Consider the following 21255-nt stretch of genomic DNA (forward strand, 5'->3'; position numbering starts at 1 on the left):
CTTTAAGGTCCCTTCTGAGCCAAACCATTCTATGATTCTGTGATTCTTTCCTTTATTTTTTTTCTTAAAACGGTCTCCTAGCAGTTCTGAAGAGATACTTCTCTTGCAGATTGTATACTAATCACCTTTTGTGTGCTCTTTGGATTTAAGCACTGACTTCATAGCATGGAAAGTCTTTAAAAAATTGTGGAGGTGTGTGTGGGGGAAGTCATTTCCAAGTGACATTCCAAGCCCCTCCTTCTCACTGGCTCGGAGGAGTAATTACTCAGCTGGAAAATGAAACAACACTGCTATTTTAGTGGGACTTAGGAACTTGGGCCTGGTTTCACGTTTCAGATTAATGCTTTCTGTGCCTTCTGGAAATTCAGAATAGCAAAAAATCAACTCTTCAGATAAAGCAGCATCATTTAGATGCAAGGCATTCTGAAGACATTTGTAACTTGCTGCCCCTCTCTTATTTTGCTGTGTTCCATTGAAACAGATACAACTAATTCCCCTCCCACTCAAATGAACTTCTAACCTGCACCTGTAAAGCCGCATCTGCTCTTCCTGACCCTCTGTCCCAGGTCTCTGGTCACTCTGTGATGAACACTTAGTATACTTGGTTGCAACACATCAATAAAGTAAAACATACTGAACTGTTTAAAAACAAAGCACCAACATAAGCCACTTGAAGTCAGCCTGAAAAATCTGGGTCTTATCTTATGAGCCAAGTCCTAGCAAAGTAAGGCTGGCTAGGACCTCAGATCTTTAAAAAAGAAGTTGAAATATTTTCTGTAGCATATTCTTTAGTATTTCAGTAGACAAAGAGTAAGTTGTGAATTGTCCATTTCTTATATTCCAGTGCTCCTAGAAGAGGGGCACAATAGGGTAGTGGTGAAATGCTGCACAAGAGGAACTTTGACAAAACTTATCAATCTGATGAACAAACCAAAACAAGGTGCCAGTTTACAGACACAAGACAGTCTGAGACCAGTTTGGAATGCAAGAGCTACTTCCAGATTGTGATCGTAAAGTAAATAATAAAAGCTTCCAAAATCAACCGATCAAGGAATAATCAACAGCTAAGGAAAAAATGACTAGAACACTGACTCAGTAACTTGCCTTTGATGTGTAATACCAAACAGGAATGAAATAAGCTATGTATTCACTGAATATCTGTATCCCAAGGTCCACAGTTTTAAAGGAGTATGAAAAGAAATGAATGTTGCTTTAATAGCAATCTGCTATCTGCTCCTTTATTTATATATTCAAAAATGGTTTAACATTTAACATAGGAATGGCCAGGTTTGCTCAGACACAAGGTCAATTTAGACCAGAACGCTTTCTTTTAAATGCTGGGCAGGAAATGTTCCAGCAAAGGGCACAAGACACCTCACCAGAAAAGCCAGATGTGGTATGCTCCAGTGCTTTAGTTTCCACCCCAGCTCACCATACACTCTCTTCTCTGTCACTTAATAAAAGATGAGGGTCCTTTTCAAAAGTCTGCAGGCTCTTCAGTGTACCAACAATAACAATCCATACTACTATAAATCCTTTCAGCAAGAGCAAGACAGTTTATTAATAAAGCATGAGAAGAATGAATTCCCAAAGCTATGGGTAGGCCATCCACCTATAAATCCCACATACACTGTTGCCAGCAGTAACAGTTAATAGTCACTAGGCTGTGCAGCATCAGATCCCACTGTCTGCTCTCCACTGAGAATATTACTGGTCGGGTGAGTCTTTCTGTTTGTGAAATCTGGGAATGTGTTTAACAGTGAAAGAACAGATACACCTCAGATCTGCCATATGTGTAGAACAAATACCTGGTTGACTCCATAAAGTTCAGCTCTCCTAAATATTCTGGCAATGTGTACTGCACTTATGTTTTACTAAGGCAAGTGTACATTTTATTGGGAAAGTACAGAAGAGAAATATCAGTACTCCAAGATTCCTTCCTATTTAAGAATTCTAATAATTTAAAATGATTCACTGATCTCTAGTACGCTACCTAGATATGATCACAGAGACTCCTACAAAGCTTAGTATATTGGCACATTGTTTCTTCTTGTGACAAGATAGCCAAAGGCAGAAATTTTCACCCCTGAACAGAAATCAGACTCCAAAAACCAAATGATCACTTTCTTTTCTCTACAAAAAGCCACGATATGATAACTCATTCTGGCACAGCAACAATAAGACTAGCTCCCCATGCAAGTACCTAAACACCTGCCTTTTCTTTTTGATTACATCCAAGCTACTCTTTCAAATGTCCACATCAGCGCTGACAGCAATCATAAGAGGAAGCAAAAAAGCTGTGGTTCTTCAGGTGAGCTTTTATATTCTCCCCCTGCAGGTGCCACAAGTGTCTCACTGTTCTTTGAACAGCACAGGACATCACTGCCAACAAAGCAGCACCATCGCTTCCTCCAATGTGTTGCTGTGTCTCATACCAAGCAAAAAAGAATAAAATTCAATCATAGCTATCATCTTACAAGAACTTTAATTGGAAGCTTTAATGGGAAGCTCTTGCAAGAATGACTTCTTCTGCGAACTCTCAACATTGATTTTAGCCTTTGTTTAGTTAAAGAAAACCTCAGGAAATATTGTTATACTCTGTCTACCTCCAGCAAATGGTGGGACTTTGAACTTCATCTTACTTCCTGAAGTCATGCTGGAGATGCCATAAACTGCTGCAACAGGAAGCTGATCCAAGAACTACAAAGCAGACTTCTAGTGACCAATGCAACATAATGGGAAAGTGACTGGTACAGGGACATAAAATGCAGAGAGAGCTGAAGAAAGATACCTGTTGCTTGCTGTTATTTCTTTTTCAGCACAAGTACGTTTACTTAGGGAGAGAATATATATACTTCCTCTATAACACACAGAAATTCTAGATTTATTCCAGAAAAAAAAAAATCACTTTTCCAATCCCATGCTCTAGGCTAGAAAACTAAGAAACACACAAACACTCAGGACAAACAAAAAGCAGAGATGTCAGATAGCGTAATTATTAATAAAACAATTAGATGAAAGCTGAGACTGGGACAATTTTATCATTTATTTGTTCAATTAACTATGGCTTTTGATGGAAGAAAATTTATGTTTCCCACAACATATCAACACAATGATTTTCGTTCAAAATCACCAAAATTAGAGACAATTTCTGCTGCAGTATGTGAAAAAAGAAGGAAATAAATCCTGAATGATGGGGCAACATTATAAATACATCTTTTAGGGAAACTATCCCTCATACCCAAACCATGTTTCTCGTGCATTTTGGCTGACAGAAGTGAATGAGAGTTTGAGGAATGAAAGCAGGAAGTTTTCTAACACCAACCAAACATTATAGCTAGTAGAAGATCTGCATTGTAAAAGCTTAGCTCCATCCAAAAGAAATTTAGGAACTGAAAAAAACAAACTATTGAATCTTCTAATGGTTAGTTTTAAAACAAAATCTAACAGAAAAAAAAATCAAATTAGATTTTACATATCTTCCTCTCTTCGCCCTTCTTTGGAATATAAAAAGTTCAGCAGAGTTTAGGGGATATTCCATCCTTTACTATTTTCATAGTTACTGTTTCATTTACTCAATAAACTTTGCTCCAATTGGAACACTTAGGCAGCAACAAAGCACCACGACTGTGATGTCATTAATAGTCCTGAGGTCACAGAGCAGGACAAAAACTCATCTTTGTACATAGAAAAAACAGAACATAATAAAAGTTTGTGGGACTCTTTCAAAAAGGAGTGAACAAACAAACATATAAAATAAAATTAAAAAGCATATAATAACAACTGTACCCCCTTTACTTTTAAAATAAAATGAATTCCCCTTTATGCTCCATGGCAGAATTGTGACTACATTCAAATACTTATATTTAAATAGTTCTCTATTTTTTCATCTGCTGTATTCATCGGTCTACCAAAGCTTTAATGCCCAGGTTTTTATTGATAATCACAGCCCTTGGAAATAATGGCAGAAGACATTTGAGGATCAGTACAGACATGACCTTTCAAAAGTGGAAGGTGAGATAGGGTTATTGACAGAGTAGGACTCACATGGCAGGCTGAGAAATTTTAAGTATGTTGGAATAACACCCCAATTAACTTTCCAGCAGTTGCCTTCTCTGCTTTTCTCCCATGTTTTTGTCACTCTTTTCGTGTCACCTTTATCTCCTTTCATTTTTTGCTCCTTGTCTTTCCTCATAATCTCATAACCCTTCAGTCTCAGATGGCTACTCCTTGTTCTTTATAGTGCCTTTTCTTCAGTGTAAGGAGATTCATTGGTGTCAGCAATAGTTACAGAATTTAAACACCCACCAAAAAAAAAAAAAAAAAAGAGATAATTTCTCACTCATGGCTGATTGTGAAATGCAAAAATATTCCTTCTGGTCCACATAGCCCATTGTCTGAGCACTACCATTATTTTGTATCCGTTTCAATTCCTTAATGAAGGAATTCTACCTAAAAATGTATTAATCCCTTGCTTGTATCTTCTTATTTCACTCCAAAAAAACCCAACCTATTTCAAGAGACTCAGGATTCCTCACCATCCAGGAGTCATGACAAATTCAGCCCTGAGGAGGAGTGGTGGCTCCACATTAGCCAAAGTATACACCGAAATGCTGTTCTGGTGCTTACAGTTTCCAAAGAAGTGTCATGTGGCAAAGATGTCACTTGGTACTTGATTGTTTAATCAAACCCTCAGGGTTGGCAGACATTAATTATCTTGTAGCCCAAAACTCATTAATCCCTTCCCAAAGTGACATCATTTATGTATGACAAATGCATATCCTTTCACTCTTCTGTCTGGAAAGCTAATACAAAATATTTCACCAACCATATAGTTTTTTTCTAAAGCAGCATTGATGCTTGGGTGGAAAACACTGCACAAATGAAGAATAATGCTATGAGCACAGAGGAAGAGTTGGGCCTCTGAAACAGACTGAAGCCATTCTTTATCATGTTATCTTTTCCTCATTGGTTGTTTAGCAACAGGTTACCCCCAGTTCCTGCTTTTCTTCCAGAAACTTCCCTTTGAGATTATTTTACTTGTTCACAGATGTTGGCTTCTCTGTGGAGTGAGTAATGTCACTCAGGGAGTGACTTTTCAGACACTGAGAACTTGCAGTTCTTGATTTCACCTAGAGTCATGACATCTATAGCCCAGCTGTAGGAGGACAGAACAGCCACCACAAGGTCCTCCAGCTCATCTAGCCACCATCACAGGCCTTTTTGTCAAGAGCCACTTTAACCAGTTTAGCCTTACGTGCTCTTAAGAAAACAATTCCATTTAAAGGAACTCTGCTGATTTTTAAAATTACTCTGGTTTACGGGATTTTATTTAAATGGGAATAAATATTTTGATTATGGTCCAAAGTCCAAGCTGATGCTTAGGTCTTGTGCTCACCTTTAACAAATGGTCTCGTTTACTGTCTGGCCAGATGATGATTTTGTCTGGCTGCACTCAAGGGACATCACCATTTGTAAAGCATCTCTAGCTATCCAGGAAAAAGACCAGACTGCAGCAGTCACTCTCTTCTGGCAGAAGCATTAAGATCTGGTATTTTATTAAGTTTCAGGTTTATGAACTGGAGAAGACAGGGAAGGTCTCCATTTGGAGCAGGATCTGCACGGAGCAAGCAGGTGTGTACAGCTGGAGGTCTGTGGCCTGTGCATGCTACTGCTGGTGAGACCCTGAGAGCCCTGCCAGCCCTAACTGTCTCTGGCAGCACCCTGGAGCTTCCTCATCCTGGCTGTGGCTGCCAGGCCCTGCCCTGCTGTCTCACGAGGAGCCCCCGTGCACTGGCCCCAGGGACCTGCCAGCCATCGCTGCATCCCAAAAGTATTAAGCAGCACCACCATAAAAAATACCCAAAAGGGGAGCTCTTGCCAGCAGCCTGTCAGACAACAAAAGCATGCTGGCACCACTTTAGCTGAGCAGAACAGCTCTTAGATCTGCTTTAAACCATTGACAGCTACCAGCATGACTTTCATTTATTTCTGTGAATGACCTTATGTGAAGCAGTTACTATGCAAGCAGTACATTTCATTGCAGGCAGCTGGGCTTCAGCCTTTAGGTGGAAACTGGTTGGATGGGAAGAGTGTTTTCAGAGCAGCTGTTTTGTCAGAAATGGCCATATCAGAGGCCATGGTCCATCATGAGATCAGCAGGCATCATCTGACTGTGACTGGAGACCCAGCAGTAAAGATCTAGTTTGGGAACAACACCTCTTGGTATGGCTGACTTCATGACACATAGTGAGCTTGTGAGAGCATACCTAACTCCCAAGAGCAACGCAAAACTGTCAGACATACCCCTCTAGGAAAAAAAAATAATAATTTTTTAAAAAGGCCCTTTACGAATGTACAGGTGTTTAAGGCAGATGCAGGAGCAGTACTCAGTAGTGTTTAGAGATGGCTGTTTGTAGAGCAGACAGGCTGGAGAGAGACAGAAATGAGTACTAGCCTAGGATTGCTGGTTTCAACTGTATCCCAACCCCACCCACAGTACCCACTCCCAATGAGCACTGCAGCTCCTGGCAGCAGTTTGGAGATGCTGCACAGATCCTCAGTGGGATGTTTGAGAACAAGAAATAAAGTGGGAAGCAGAGGAAGCAGGAGATAGAATAAGAAAGAGAAACCCTTAGTCACAGAGTCAGCAAGGGGTAAATGAAAGCAGGACACAAAAAAAAACAAAAAAAAAAAAACAGATTTTTGTCTTGATGTCTGTGCACAGGGATTTCTCCCTTTCACCTGGAAGTGAGAGCTCAGCCAAGTATAGCCAGAAATCAGCATAGAGCTTTATCTTTCTCAAACTCTCCTCCTCATAGTATGTTTTGTACCACAAATCTGTACTGCTCTCCAGCACACTGTCTTTTCTTTGCATGAGTGCCAGATAACATAATACCATGGGTGCCACTTACTTTCACAGTATTTCAGCCCCCATCTCTACCTTTCTGATACAGAGTCATGGGGAGAAGAAAGGGAAAATACCATGAATCAGACCATTATCCAGCAGTTCTGTTGCATATGTCAGTTCAGAACGTCAGGACAGGATGTCCTCTCCTGTACTATACCATCTTCTTCTCATCTATATCTGAAGGTTTGTCTCAAGTTGCAACCCTACGATCTCACAACCTGCAAGTTTACTTACACTTGTGCCTTGTTCATTATTTCCAAAATGATCTTTTACACTTTGCCTGCACATATGGCATACTGAGGTCACAAGTCATTAATCTCCACAGAGCTTCTAACTCAAGCTTGCACCATCCATGGCATAGACAGGTATCTTCTATGTGCTCCCTGACTGCATACTAACAGTCCTCTACCTAGGAAGCCACTACCCTGACTCATGCAGGGTTTGTTACAAGGTACACTGCAGACAGATGTTTCAGCACTGCAGGCTGCATGGAAGCTGTGCAACCATGCTGGAGAAGTGTTAAGCCACAGCTGCATGTTTTTCAGCTGGGCTCTGCACCCTGCAGTCACAGCTCAGAGTGCAAGCAGAGGGAACTCATATCTGCCGGTGAACAACCGCATAGCTACACACATAGGAAGTGAATAATAATAATAATAAAACCCACATACCAAAATTTGCTGGAATGAATACATCTGACAAATTTTACTTTGTTGAAGACTACAAAGTTCAAAGATGACAACTTTATGAAATCCGGCAATGAGGAAGTAAACATGTATCGCCATAACAAAGTAGTTATTCATAGCTGGATCAAAGGTCCTGCTTAAAATGAACAGAATAAGGTAATAAAGACTGACTGTGGAAGGTGAAACATCATAAAGAAGCAATCAGAGGAGTTACCAATATAACTGATTTTTGGATGAAAGTCTGATTTGCATTAGTGGAGGGAAAAAGCAGTTTTTTGGACAGTAGCAGCTGTAGGTCAAAACAGGCCGACATTTATTCTCTACATTATGAGTCTGTCATATTATGTACAATAAGTCTCAGATACAGAGAAAAATCCAGTGTCAAAGGACACCACGACAAGGTATCCTCTGAGCTCTCAGAGCCTTCCTGGCTACTGCCATGCTCTCATGCCCTCAGAGCATCACTGGTGGTTCACCTTACTCCATCTCTCTTTCCTCTTACGTTTCCCAGCTTTGACACTGTTGTTACTGATTACAATACATTCACTCTTCGGGTGACCTAAGTTACTTTTCCGTGGCTGGTAGCCACTCTCTCCCCATCCTAGCTAAGATGCAACTTTCTAACAGATGAAAAGTGTGCATGTGTCATCCAAACCACTTAAAACCCTCCAATCCACAACTCCTAAAGAGGTGCTTCAAGGTAAGCAACTTTACTTTGCCCTAAAGTAGGAAAGAAGCATGCAATTAGATTTAAAAAAAAATATTCTGCCTCAAGTAAAAGAAAAGCACGAGAACGGGATAACAGAAGACTAATGTGTGCACCATTTTATCTATACTTGGCACTGCTGTAAGATTTAACTGCTGCTGAACTTTTCCAGGTCACTCATCATCTGGGAAAAGAGTACCATTTGAATTCCTTCCATGTTCTGCCTCTGCCCTCATAGATCTAAGGTTGATGCTTTTAAACCTTAAAGTCCTTTTCTCCTAACTTTCCTCCTCGGGGTCTCCTTCCCCTTGCAGGCTCACCTGTAATGCACATCAGGAAGTGGTGATCAGCCCACAAGTCTTCAATATCTGAGTTACTTGCCAGACATCAGTGAGTATCTGCCTACACACAACTATACATCTGCAGGAAGGAAGGGGTAAAACCATCTTAGATTGAAATCAACACCAGCCTGGCTATCTAGCTCAATATGTGGTATAAGGCCAAAGTATATATAGCACACCAATAAACCTCTGTCTTGTTGCTTAGCTGTACATAACAACTTAGGGAGCCAATCCATGGTAAAAATAAGCCTAAAAGTGTTATAAATTGATACCACAAAATGGATTTCATCCATTTTGACAGCCTTAGTTCTCCAAAGCAAGAGGGAGGGAAGCAAAGGATCACAGGCCTGGAATGAATCTCTAGGCACCTCCCAGTCTATTTGTCCACCTTATGACTTCTTTTAGTGTTTAAGTCAGGCTTGGAAATCTATGTTATTTCTCCTTTCTATACTGTATTTGAAAATTTACATCCCTTTTCAATCCGCTAATTTGTCCTAGGTATATTTTGGGCTCCTATCCTCTAAAAAGTAAAATAAAAGAACAAATCAGATATCTGAAGCATTGTTCAATCCCTCCTGGGGTCAAAACAGTCCTGCAGAGCAAGCTATTGCACAGAGAGGGCTACGTGATGTGCCGACTCCATCTGCCCTGGTGTGCAGCCCTGGGCCAGCAGCGTGCTGAGCCACGGCTCTGTTCCATGGAGACACTTTCCACGTTTATTGTTCTTGATTAGAAAAACATTCAGATTTTTAGAACTGACATTTAAGACTGAAAAAAGTTCCAGTTTGGTTTTATCAAGGCAAACTTTAAAATAGATTGTCTATTAGCTTTTGTAATATATTTCTTTTATGAGCGTGAGTGGGAAGAGCATTAAAAAAAGCCATAAATCAGATGCATACTTCTGGTGAGTGCAGGAAATCATTTAACCTTTATGTTTTGTATAAATAGGAATAAATGCAGATTTATTCATATTGTCTACATTTTCTGAAACATCACCAGAGGAGGCATTTCCAGAAGGAAAATCATCAGGAGAAGAAAACAAAAGGAAAATAAAGCAAAAAACCTCCCCCAAAACAGAGTTATGCAGAATGCACTAGTTGCAAACTACTGCCTCGTGCCCACTTAGGACAGGAGAAGAGACAGAAAAGCCCTGCATTTTTACCTTCATTTATTTGTTACAGGGTCTGAAGGGGAGAAATAAAATAAAAAAAAAATCCACGCCACACTACTGTACTGAGACTTGAGACAATTCTCTTAACACCAATAGCATGCAAGCATGTCTACTGGAAAATAATCTGCCCTTAGTGGCTAACTCCCAGCAGACAGCTTGGCAACAGGCCAAAATGTAAATATCCATTTGTATATGCAGGAAATCATTTTCAGCAGAACCAGAGCTGGTCAAGCAAGCTGGGAGATTCTGAGCAGTACACTGTGCATATATTCCTATTGGAATGGGTTAAAAGGTGCTCACAGCAACACGTTACGGATGACACCGGTGAGAATTTAAGCATGCAACATAATGCTAAAGCAATTAGTAAGGGCAGTTGCTAACAGTTGCACAATGGAGGAGTGTTTTAAAATTCCTGTGCTCTTTAACAATGATGTGGAGAGAAGCTACGAAGGGGAAAAAAAATAAAAAAAATAAAAAAAGCCTGGCGTGGAAGGGACATTCCTTCAGTTCCTCTCAAAAGTTTGAAAAACCTCTGGATAGGAAAATACTATTGAACAGCCAATTTTTTCCACATTTGGCTGAGCGCAATGCCCAAAATACACAGAACACTACTTCACTTTGAAAGGATTGCAATACTCCTATCTGAGTCATCTGAAAGCAAATAAAATGAGACCTAAACAAATAAACCTAATTGTGCGTGGAAACAAATCCAGCTTTCCAGCTTGGCCATGGTTTTGTTTTTGTTAGTTTAAAGCCTGCATATGCAGTTTTAGTGGCATCAGGAGTTATACAAATATTGACAACAAATTGCCAAATGTTGTTTTTTTCCCCTCAGTGCACAGTGTGAAGAAGCTGGGGGAATGCTTCTAGGAACCTTCCCTGGTGCACTGAACCAAATCACAGCTTGATGGGATCTGCTCCAGCCTCTTCTCTGAAGGGCAGACACTGATGAGACCAAGCTTGTTGATTGTTATCCTCAAAGACTTTTATTTTCCACTCATGAACCCTGCTGAACACAAACCCAGGCTTTCGAAACGTAGCTCAAATGTTTGCACCACAGCCAGGGCATTGTCACATGCTCTGTCATCCACCTCGTGATTTGTTGCTAGTTTGTGTCATCCCTAACCTGCTGCTGGTGGTTCGGCCAGGAGAGAAACAAATAACGATGACAAGTGAGAAAACCAAGCTGCTCACTGACACTCTGACATCCTTTCTTTAAAATGCTGTTGCCACTTGCAGGTTGTCTGCTTCAAGGTAGCCAAAGTCCAGGTGCTATCTGCTAAAGGAGATCAAGGTTTTGATCAAGTTGGACTGAATTCTTTGCAGCTCCCAAGGAAGAAGGAGAATATGTTAAATCTTGATCTGTTGTACAAAGAAAATATATTTTTGGCTTACTTGTAAATCAAGCTCAGACTTTCCTCTTGGACAGAGCCAGTTAAACAACAAATTTTCTTCTTTGTCCCACATTAACACACCTACAACTTCTATTATTCTAACTGCTTCTGAAACAAGATTTCCATTTTGCAAAAACAAACAAATGAAAAAAGCAGTTTCCATCCCAGATGGAAAAAAAAAAAAAAGTCAAAGACTTTGAGAATCAAAGGAAGACTCTAATAGTCTTCACATAAAGAAAACACACTCATGTACCCTCCTGAGCACTCAAAAGCCCAGCAGTTATGACACTTGCTACAACACCACAGAGACTAATTTGTATTCCTGTTCCTTCTACTTCACCCTGAGAACTCAGATCTTGGCCTTGTATGTCTCAAAGATCATCCTAACTCTGGGGTTATTAAATACCCTGTAATTAAACTCTTTCTCTATTTTTTTCATCATAAGTTACATGCTATGTATAAGAAACTCCCAGACTTCTACCACAAGTACCATTTCACAATTTCCATGAAGCTTTAAGTCATAGGTATAATACCTTCCAGCAAAAAAAAGATCTAGACCAACTTTATGTATCTTTCATTATTATAGCATCCACTCTTCAGATATTACAACATAATATATTCAGTATTTTCAGTAAGACATGAATGCAGAAGCACTGATGAAGTAGCAGTGCATTTCTTACCATGATGCGAGTGCCCCTAAGCACTTGTACCACAAAGGGTGAATCATTAAACCTGTGGAAGGCATAGGGAAAAGGCATGAGATTTTGAGTGGATTTGTGAGAAAGTGGAGGAAAAAAAGATCCTCTCTATTTCACTAACTCTGAGCTTCATAAAAAAAATAGCAACACAATGCTCGGGACTGTTCAAGCTGTGAGCAAACACAGAAATATGACAAGGCATCAAGGCATGTTGCGTTACTTGATATTCAGACAGCTGCTGTGATGGCAGTTTCAGTCCACCAACTGGTACAACGAAACAAATCTGAAATGTAAAAGCTAAATTTCCAGCAAAATATTTCATTAATACTACATGCATGGAAGTCAGGGAACTCAGACTACTAATCCCCTCAGCTACTCTAAGTCAGCCCTTGAGGACAAAGCAACAACGCAGCTGCACAGATAGAGTCTCCAAAGGTATTCGAGGTTTCCGTTTGCTGACTGGAGCGTGAAAAATTTCTCCAAAAATGTGCTAGTGTGTTTTCTCTGAAATTTTTTGAAGGGGGAAAACACCCATTGCTTTTCAGGGGAATGCACGTATGAAATGACGGCATGCCAGCATATGAAGATCCCCAGATACAGCAAAATTTGTATGAACACCTACTAGTGGAAAGTCCCCCACTGTGCAATAGACTTCAGCAATATGGTATAGGTCAGAGGAGACGAGAGCTGAATCTTCCGTCCTAGACTGCAGGCTGGGGACCAGCCAACTTCCACAGCACATGCCACCCTTAAAACCCACCAGCACAGGGGATAGAATGCTGTGAGGTATGATAACAATCAGCAAAATCACCACTGGAGTGGGAGAACGACAGATTTCCTAGCAAAATAAGTGAGAAAGCAGGTGGTCAACTTCTGTCCAAATAAGCAAAGCACCTCTTCTTTGCGGAGAGAACCATTAAACCCTCTTTCAAATTTTAAGTCAGATGAAAGCATCCAAAGCCATCCATAAAATATTTCCAGATAGCAAATTGCTGGACAAAGGGTACCTCACCAGCCTGCTCTATCCACATCTTCTTCTCCATACACAGATTCACTCTTACTTGGACTCAGTGGTTTCATGGGTGCGGAGGCAAGCCAATTAAAATCAAATAAAAGCTATAAATATCATACATAGGAAGAAGAAAGCCCTCCCAGTGTTAACAGCTGGCACCTGATCTGCAGAGGACCAGTGCTGTCCTCCCATCTGCTGTCTCCCTCACAGCCCTAGCCCAGAGCCCAGCATTCTCATGGGAAGCACCAGTCTCCCACCACAGCACATGCACACCCCCTAGCATCACAAGGCAAACTGCCATCTTTCACCTTTGCAGCCAGCAAAAGTGCTCACACCGGTGGCTGCTCTGCTTTGTGCAATACTGGGTGCGTACTAAGGGCTGTGTAGTGCATGTAGAGGAAGATGTTCTGTGCAGAGGCACATATTACCACACAAAGCCCCCAGTTTGTATTTGATTTAGAACTTTTGAATTATTACAACAATAAATTAGAAAAAAAGTAATGCTCAGCTCATGAAAATGCAGGAAGAGCACCTACTGGCAAGCACATGTGCTTTAGGTGGGAGTTTCTACCTGTATGCTTCCACTTTGGATTTGCCACATAAGCCATCTCTCACCACCTTTGTTGTTCTATTTAAACAGCTTTTACTTTATCCTCTTAACTTTCTAGGCCACTTGGTTGCCTAATATCTGATCTACTCCTGCTATTTATCTGAAAGCTATTTCTGAGGCACTTTGTCGTGTTATTTACCTTGCTGAAGTTCTTTCCCCCTCCCCCCTACCCGCCCCCTGTCTGTCTGGTTTCCCCCCTCCAGTCTGGATGAAGTGACAAACCCACTCACCCAGCCAAACACTTGTTTTTACAAGGTATTTTTATACTACCACCTCTTCCCTGCATCTTCCCCACCCACCCACCACAAACATATGCTGTGGTGGGAGGACATTCTGGTTTCACATCATTTGCAATGCTGAGGTGACAAATTTCCCCTCCTTCAAGTCATTTTTTTTCAAGACTTGGTATAAAATGTAAATGGCACAGGGCTAATATGTGTCATATTTTACAACACGGATTAAGGTGTCCTTCTTTGCTTAGGAATCAGTGGAAGAGAAAGTAAAAACCACTGGATATATTGCATTTCTTAAAACATACTCAGTCTATAAAAAGATTCAAAAACTTGCAGAAAGAATTTTGCCTAGACCGACAGATTCCCTTTACAAATTCCAAGGAAGATGGAGATGATGGAGATTTCCAAGAAAGTAGTCAAACATAACCACTCTACTGACTTCATTAGTTTATCATGGTCTGTTTTTCCCTATATTAAAATGCACATGCAGTCACATCCATGCAGTAAAAACAACCTCAAGTGCTCTAAGCATCAGGCTCAGAACCACGAAAAACATGACTGTGGCTTTCATCGTACTAAATGAGGGGTATGTGTACTCAGCAGCAATTCTGGTGTGGTGGAGAAATGCCTAAGCCAGCTTTAAATTAGGCAGGACCAATCTAGTTAAAACAGCACAGAGCCCAGTTTGGGCTCTGTCACTCTAAATATTTACCCTTCGCTGAGCTTGAGGTTGCAGTGGTATGCATGCTACCACAGAGAACAGCTAGGTCTGATGTGCTATATAACCTGGTAATTCTACCAACATTTACATATGGAATGGACCACATTAAGATTGTTTATGATAAGATTGAGTTTACATGGCAGAACAACTGAAAAACAATTTTCATACAGAGAATCTATGCAGTTAGCATGTACCGATAGGTTTTTTGAAGCAGGATGAGGTCTATACTCTGTCCCAGGACCAAACTGCATATTGTTTCAGGATGGCATCCACATTTTCTTTTTTTATGCAGTATTTAAATTGCAGTAGAAGACAACCAAAAAAGATGCGCCAGAAATGCATCTCTGTTAATGTCATCTTGTGATTTTGTCTCGTATACAAAGGGCAAAAATATAAATTTGAAAAACGAAACAGGGTTTGTCAGCTCCCTGCCAGCAGCTGAGCAGCAAAATGGGAAAGTACTAAACAGTGAAATTTATTTATATTATGTGGCAACAGGCTCCAGAGAACAAATTATTAGCAGAAGGAGCCAGTCACAGTGCATGCAAGGCTTCCCTCAAACCAAACAGACACGGCTGTCATTGTAGGCAACCAGAGAGCAGAGAGAATGAAAGAGGGGAAAAACCCTCTCTGCAGACCAAATGTATCTTGTAGCTAAGGGACTTAGAGCAGAAAGTGAGTAGGGCCTTTTGTTTCTCTTGGGTTCTAGCAAGGTCATCTGGGGGAAATGGCTGCGGAAAACTTCCACTAGAGAGCTGTGCAGAAGAGCAGGGAACAGTGTGAGCTTCTCAGTAAAACAAGTAAGAAAGTTGGAAGGACGTGAGCTGCTTGTCCATCACACTGAATTTTCAGAGATTGCCCCTTTTGCATGTTGCAGAAAAAGGGTCTGGTGGCCCTCTAGTAACATCGCAGAGGAGCAATCCCCCAGAAATATGGCAGTAGATCAGGGAAGAAAAGCTATCCCCTATCATCCCATAGCTGTCAGTCTCCAAGGCTGCGGAGAAAACTATTGAGGGAAATGGAGCCCTGCTGGCTCCCATCTCACTGCTAACCCTTGGCACCTAACCAGAACCAGGTGCTATTTATTTGGCAGCACGTTCTGCACTAGAAAAACAATTTGAAATCACTGCATTAACACTCCGCTGTTGGCTAAAGATACAGTCCTCTTCTGTATGCCCCTGAAGGCTGACAAGTAACTTCAGAATGAGAATCCAAACGTATCTGCAGGTCCATGAGGATCATATAAGATTAAGCCTAAAACTGCAGGCACTTGAAGACTTAACTTCTCTCCTTATTGTAAGGCTCGACATTTCTCTGCATTAGACATTAGTTGAACATTCAATAGATATGACACAAACTAGCCTGAACTTACTTTTAATTGCAATAATCTATTCAGTGTTTCATCTTTTTTAATATTAATTTTCACCCCTCAGAAGAAGCAGAAGAAAAGAGAGATGCATCTCTGTGGGTTGTCTTTAGCTTTCTGCTCAAGTCTTAGATTTTTTTTACCTCTTAAAAACAGGACAATTGTGCCACTGTGCTGAAATGACAACCCCCTCACATGCTCCTACCTGAGCCATCTGTACAGTAACCTGCTCAGGTCCCACTCACAACACAGCAGCATCAGCATAAGCTCAGCACCACCTGTAGACATGCAGCTAAGGAAATGGCCAACTACCAAAATCAGCGTGGGCTACATGGATGGTGGTATTCAAGGTAGGTAATAGAAATCTGTCTCAATAGATCTGCAAACACTGGTGTTGGCTTACTTTTGTTAATGCTTTCAAAATGTTCCAAGATTTCAGGTGAAAAATGCTGCATCAGCACAAAAGCATTCCTGCAGCAGTAAACACACTTGGTTGAACTGCTGCCTTGTCTTGATTTGCCTCAAGTAAATATGGTCATTTATTGCATGTTTCACCTTCTCAGGGAACATCTGCTGTCTGTGATGAGCCAAATAGCAGACAGACTCTCAGCCCTCGTGAGAGACCTCTGGCTAGCAGCATGCATAGCTTTCCTCAGAGGCCAACATGTCACTGAGCAGTTGGCTTGCTATAAACCATTGCATGCTGTAGGTGTTCCCAGCTGCCTCATGCCAATTTGTGCCACAGCCCGAGTTCCTGAGGAGCCCATGCAGTCTGAGCCATGCTTTTATACTACCACGGGAGCAGCGTGTTACTTATAAAACAATTCTTTCCATCAGCAAGGCAGAAAATGAAGAGAAGTACTAAATCTCAAGGGGAGAGCAAAATGTGAAAGTGGGCGTGTTCAGCAAATAGTAGCACTGCTCATCTTCTTGGGAGAAGATTTCTCCAGGAGCTGGGCGTGAGCGAAATAATTAGAAGACCATGAGGACAGTGGTGTAATCAGATGACAGGAGATGGTCAAGATACACTCAGTGAACAAAAGGCAAATGCCAGCAGAAAACAAACAGAGGAACTTAATTTTGATCCAATGAAAACATTCAAAAGCAAAGGTAGATATGGCAGAAGTCAGAGGAATTTTTCCTGTAGGACCAAATGGAAGGTGGTAGAAGGAAAAGAAGGACTGCAGTAGGCTGTAGGAATTTGGCTGTGAGAGCCCTGCTCTGAGCCAGGCTTCTCACCATGGAGGAGCCAGTACTAGAGTCTGAGGGCATCATGAGGCTGAAAAGAAAGAGTGCTTGAGTTTCTCCTTAAGTCACATGTGGAAAAGTTAACTGAAATTGCACTTCAGAAACACAGAGAAGGTTAGGACAATGACCAGATTCAGTACAATGTACTGAAGGAGAGACAAAATCTTACCACTTTAGACCTCTGTAGAGTTTGGTTACTTTCACTGTCTGCAAAAGAAGCTGCTCTCAGCTTAAATCAGGTTCAGCCTTGTCTCCTCCCATAATTAGTAGTACCCATCTCCACTGCAGCTTTGAACACATGCACAAAGTCATGGATAATCCAGCCAGGAATTCCTCAGCCAGGAAATTTCTCCCATCCAGAGAAAAAATTGTATATCATAATTGGATTATAACAGATGGTGGCATATAGATATACCTGTGCTAAACTAGTCAATGTCCAGCAGCTGAAGGTTTCCCCTACATGTCTGAGAAGGTGAGAAGTTAGAAACGTGGGCAGAAAGGTTGTCTAGGATGAACAACCATGGTCATTCATGTAGGCTGTGCAAACCTAGTATCCTGATAAATTTATTAAAGCGGCAACAGCATTTGGTGGAGAAGGTTGGAGATGGTGACCTAAGGTAAGCAGGTAAGGTGATCTTGTAATTATTACACTCTACAGTCACATGGAAGATTACCAGGGACTAAAACTTGGATCATTTGCATCCTCGTGAGTGTTGTAAACACCTAACTATTGGCTAGTTTTGGGGAGGGAACACTCATTCCCATATCTCCTCACAAACTTTCAAAAGGTTTGTTTCTATCCCTGTGTAAAAAGGAACATCATTTTAAATCTCAGAATTTCAAGGAATAGAACAATTGTTTACGACACATGTTTGTAAAGAAAATAATCCAGTTGCGTCAAAGTACGTAATTTACCCTTGCAGTACAAAGGTAAAGAGAGTTCGAACCAGACTTTTGAACTAAGAGCCAACGAGGGCTACATTTTAACCTTGCATTCTGAGAAAGCTTGGTCATAACTCTAAGGAGGTTCACTTGCCCCATCTACTGGTCAACGGGAAGACTGGATTTATGCAACAATGAAACGCACCACTAACAAGGCCCATATTCACTCTGATTCTCAAGTTCCCATTTCTAACTTTAAATAGATGATTAAATGCCAGTGACAGTACGTTTTCAGAAAGCACTTAAGTTACTTATCTTGAGCTTCAGACTAGTTGTTTATCATGGCAGAAATGCAGTAATTACTTATTTATGGCAAAGAGAAAAATGTATTCTACTTAAAGAAAACAATAGGGCAGCCTGTGCAGTAACAGTGACTTCTTTACCAGGAGGAATTAAATAAATATGTATTATTTAGTTCTGAACTGGGCTTAGATCATGTAATACTGTAAAATGGCAGCCTTCAGAACCTTTGTCACAAAGCAGCCACACACACTGTAACTCAGTAAAGTCACCACAGGGTTAACACAGCTCTATAAGGAATTGTAAAATATGTATTTACTAAATAGCAAGTCAGATTCCCTAGAGGCCTGCTGACCTTATATTTTCCATTACTGCATTCCATACATCCATCCCATTGAAATAGGTCTGTTCCTTTAAGGTACAGGCTAGATTATAGAGGGAAAATGTGTTTGGGTTCTCTTGCCCTTCTGCAGGTGGGAAGTCCTGTCAGATGATACACTTAGAGCATATACCCAATTCTCATCCATGTTATTTCAAGATACCTCTTGCACTCACTTTTTAAAATCTCTCTTCTACATGAACTCCCATGCTGGTTGCAGATCCAATCAGATGTGTCTTAGAGAGAAGCTGCAGCCAACAGAAAGACCACCTAAAAGCCTAGCAGCAAGCTTCCCACAAGGTAACCCACCTGCAAGCCGATTCACCATGAGATCTCACTCCCAGGCATGTTTTCTCAACACGACCCCAGCAAACCTGTGACAGCTTAGTTAAGTAGATCAGTATGCAGTTAACTACCTTTCTCACATGCCACGTATCTCTCAGCCCAGAGGGCTGCTGTATCTTGAGAAGTGTAAGAAACAGGACTAAACTAGCAACATGTCTATCCAGGCCCAGATGTGAAAGTTACCAGAGGAGTTACTGTCCCAGCTGTAACAATGAGGAACCATCCTCTTAAGGAAACACAGGTGGCGAAGCCCAAGTATGACCATCTGTTTTCAGAAGCAATTACTCTAATTACCCAGTAAACTGTATGAGAGTAAACAGGCCGCAGAAGGGGAGTGACTGCAAAGAAGAAGGAGAATCATTCCCACTGAGGCTCATTCTCTTACTTCAGAAGTAATTATGGTTACTTTCAAATACAGCAGGCAGGGAAAGAATTTAGGTGCTGTAGATTTAGACCTCCTGGTATACCAAGTGATGGGTTGTGCATAATAGGTTATAAGCACACGTACTGCTTTGAAGACCTTCATGAAAGGATTGCCTAGCTGCCTCCAAGGAGTATGTTTTGGTCTGAATAATTCATCTGAAAAATATAGTCAAATGTCTCTGAAAGTTCTAGAACCAAGACTTACACTGTGCTAGGGGGGACCTTCTGCAAGAAGCTGATCAGGTGAAAGGTGCTTGAAAGGAGCCATAGGAGTCAGTTCTGAGAGAAGATACCATGATGAGGAAAGGTGATGAAAGGACACTAGTCCAGGTTTAATAGCCTTTAATTGGTGTTGCTGTTAAAAGCAGCTTCCATATGTTGGTGTTGCACTTCCTTAGTTTCTCATGGTTGAGCTTCCTAGTCCCTCATGGCAGACACCTTTGATGGGTCAAATTCTGTGTTATTAGGCTGGGAAAATCCCTTCTTTTCCCTATTCAAGACAGATTTAGATGTCTAAATTACATAATGAGCCCATATCTATGTCAGATTGATAAATAACCAAGAAACTAGCAAAAAGCAAGTGTTTGGAGTGAGTTTTGAATATAAAATAGGCTTCAGCTGAAAGCTGTGACCAGAACTGCAGATAAACCATTCAGTCTTACTTTTTCTTTCACCATCGGTGTGAGATAATTTTTCTCACCTCTTAACTCTCTGCCATCCATGTTTAGAACAACACAAATACAAGGGATCCCAAGGGGTCGTGTATTTTATATCAAAAAGCAATTCGTTTACACTGGAAAAACACTAAACAGAAGTTTCATTCTACATTCAGACCTTCAGGACTGGACAATTATCCAGTTAATTAGTTTCTGTTTAGGGGGGTTCTTATGGTGACTATGCTTAGTCACAGTTCACATATTCTGAAATTCACGACAGAAGAAACAGGAAAAGTAAATAGCCATTTCTCGCTACCATTACAAACTTTAAGAATATTCTTAAACATACCACTCACCAGGAAATAAACATCTGAAGGAGCTGGAAATCACTGCTCTGCCACCACTCAGCTTTGACTCTGCCACTTTCCGTCTCCTTCCAGAGGTCCAGCAGCACCTTTCTGAGCACCTCCTACGTCAGGGCACGCCGTAATGTCCCACGGGAGCAGCCAGCTCACTCTGACATAAACCTAGGCTCAGGTGCTGGAATCAGCCCAGGGGCTGAGTCCCAGCTGGCAAATCTAAAATGACTTCCAGACCAAGGGAAACGAGAGATGAGTGTTTGGAAAGAGCTTGTACAGAGGGCTTTCAATTGTTAGTATCACTCCTTTACAGAAATAAGAATACTGACTAAGCTGAATATCAGTGATGGTTTGGGCTGTTTGAGGTGTGTGGAGGGATGGCTCTGTTCTTTTCCTGATAGTGCTGAGCAGCCCTGGATCTTTTGCTTGTGTTTGCTGGAGTTTGCAAAAATGTGACTGTAGCTCTCGCTCTGCTGGGTGGAGAAAGTTGGGATTATCATGCATGCCCCACTGCATGGCTGCCTTCAGGCTGCCAAAGCCCTCCTACCAAAGATACTCTGATAGGGAGCATGGCTGGCCAGCTCATCCAGATACCAGCTCATGACTGGCAGCTCACCTCTCCTTGGCAGTGCAAACGTCTTCAAAATCCCATTCCATCCATACTGTCACTGAGCAGTAACTTCTGGTTATACTGCTTTCCCACCAACCTTAGTGCGAAAAGCAAACACAGCTCTATAGTTTTAATTTGTACAGTGGACACATAATGTGTGCATTCATCACACTGGCCTGTACTCAAGTAAATTCTGGGACTTCACCAT

The 21255-nt window shown here is 41.2% G+C and overlaps 1 protein-coding gene across 1 annotated transcript in view; it reads right to left on the minus strand.

Annotated features, from left to right (window-relative positions):
- Nucleotides 1-20575, minus strand: part of RBPJ (recombination signal binding protein for immunoglobulin kappa J region) — a 137977-nt gene extending 117402 nt beyond the window's left edge. Inside the window, exon 1 of the mRNA XM_065735695.1 lies at nt 20435-20575. Coding sequence (XP_065591767.1) covers nt 20435-20448 — 14 coding nt within the window. The 5' untranslated portion in view covers nt 20449-20575. The remainder of the gene's footprint in view (nt 1-20434) is intronic.
- Between the last annotated feature and the right edge of the window lie 680 nt (nt 20576-21255).

The sequence above is a fragment of the Cyrtonyx montezumae genome, unplaced genomic scaffold (assembly GCF_038088225.1).
Source record: "Cyrtonyx montezumae isolate F1298 unplaced genomic scaffold, pur_monq_1.0 scaffold_2, whole genome shotgun sequence".
Taxonomy (NCBI): Eukaryota; Metazoa; Chordata; class Aves; order Galliformes; family Odontophoridae; genus Cyrtonyx; species Cyrtonyx montezumae.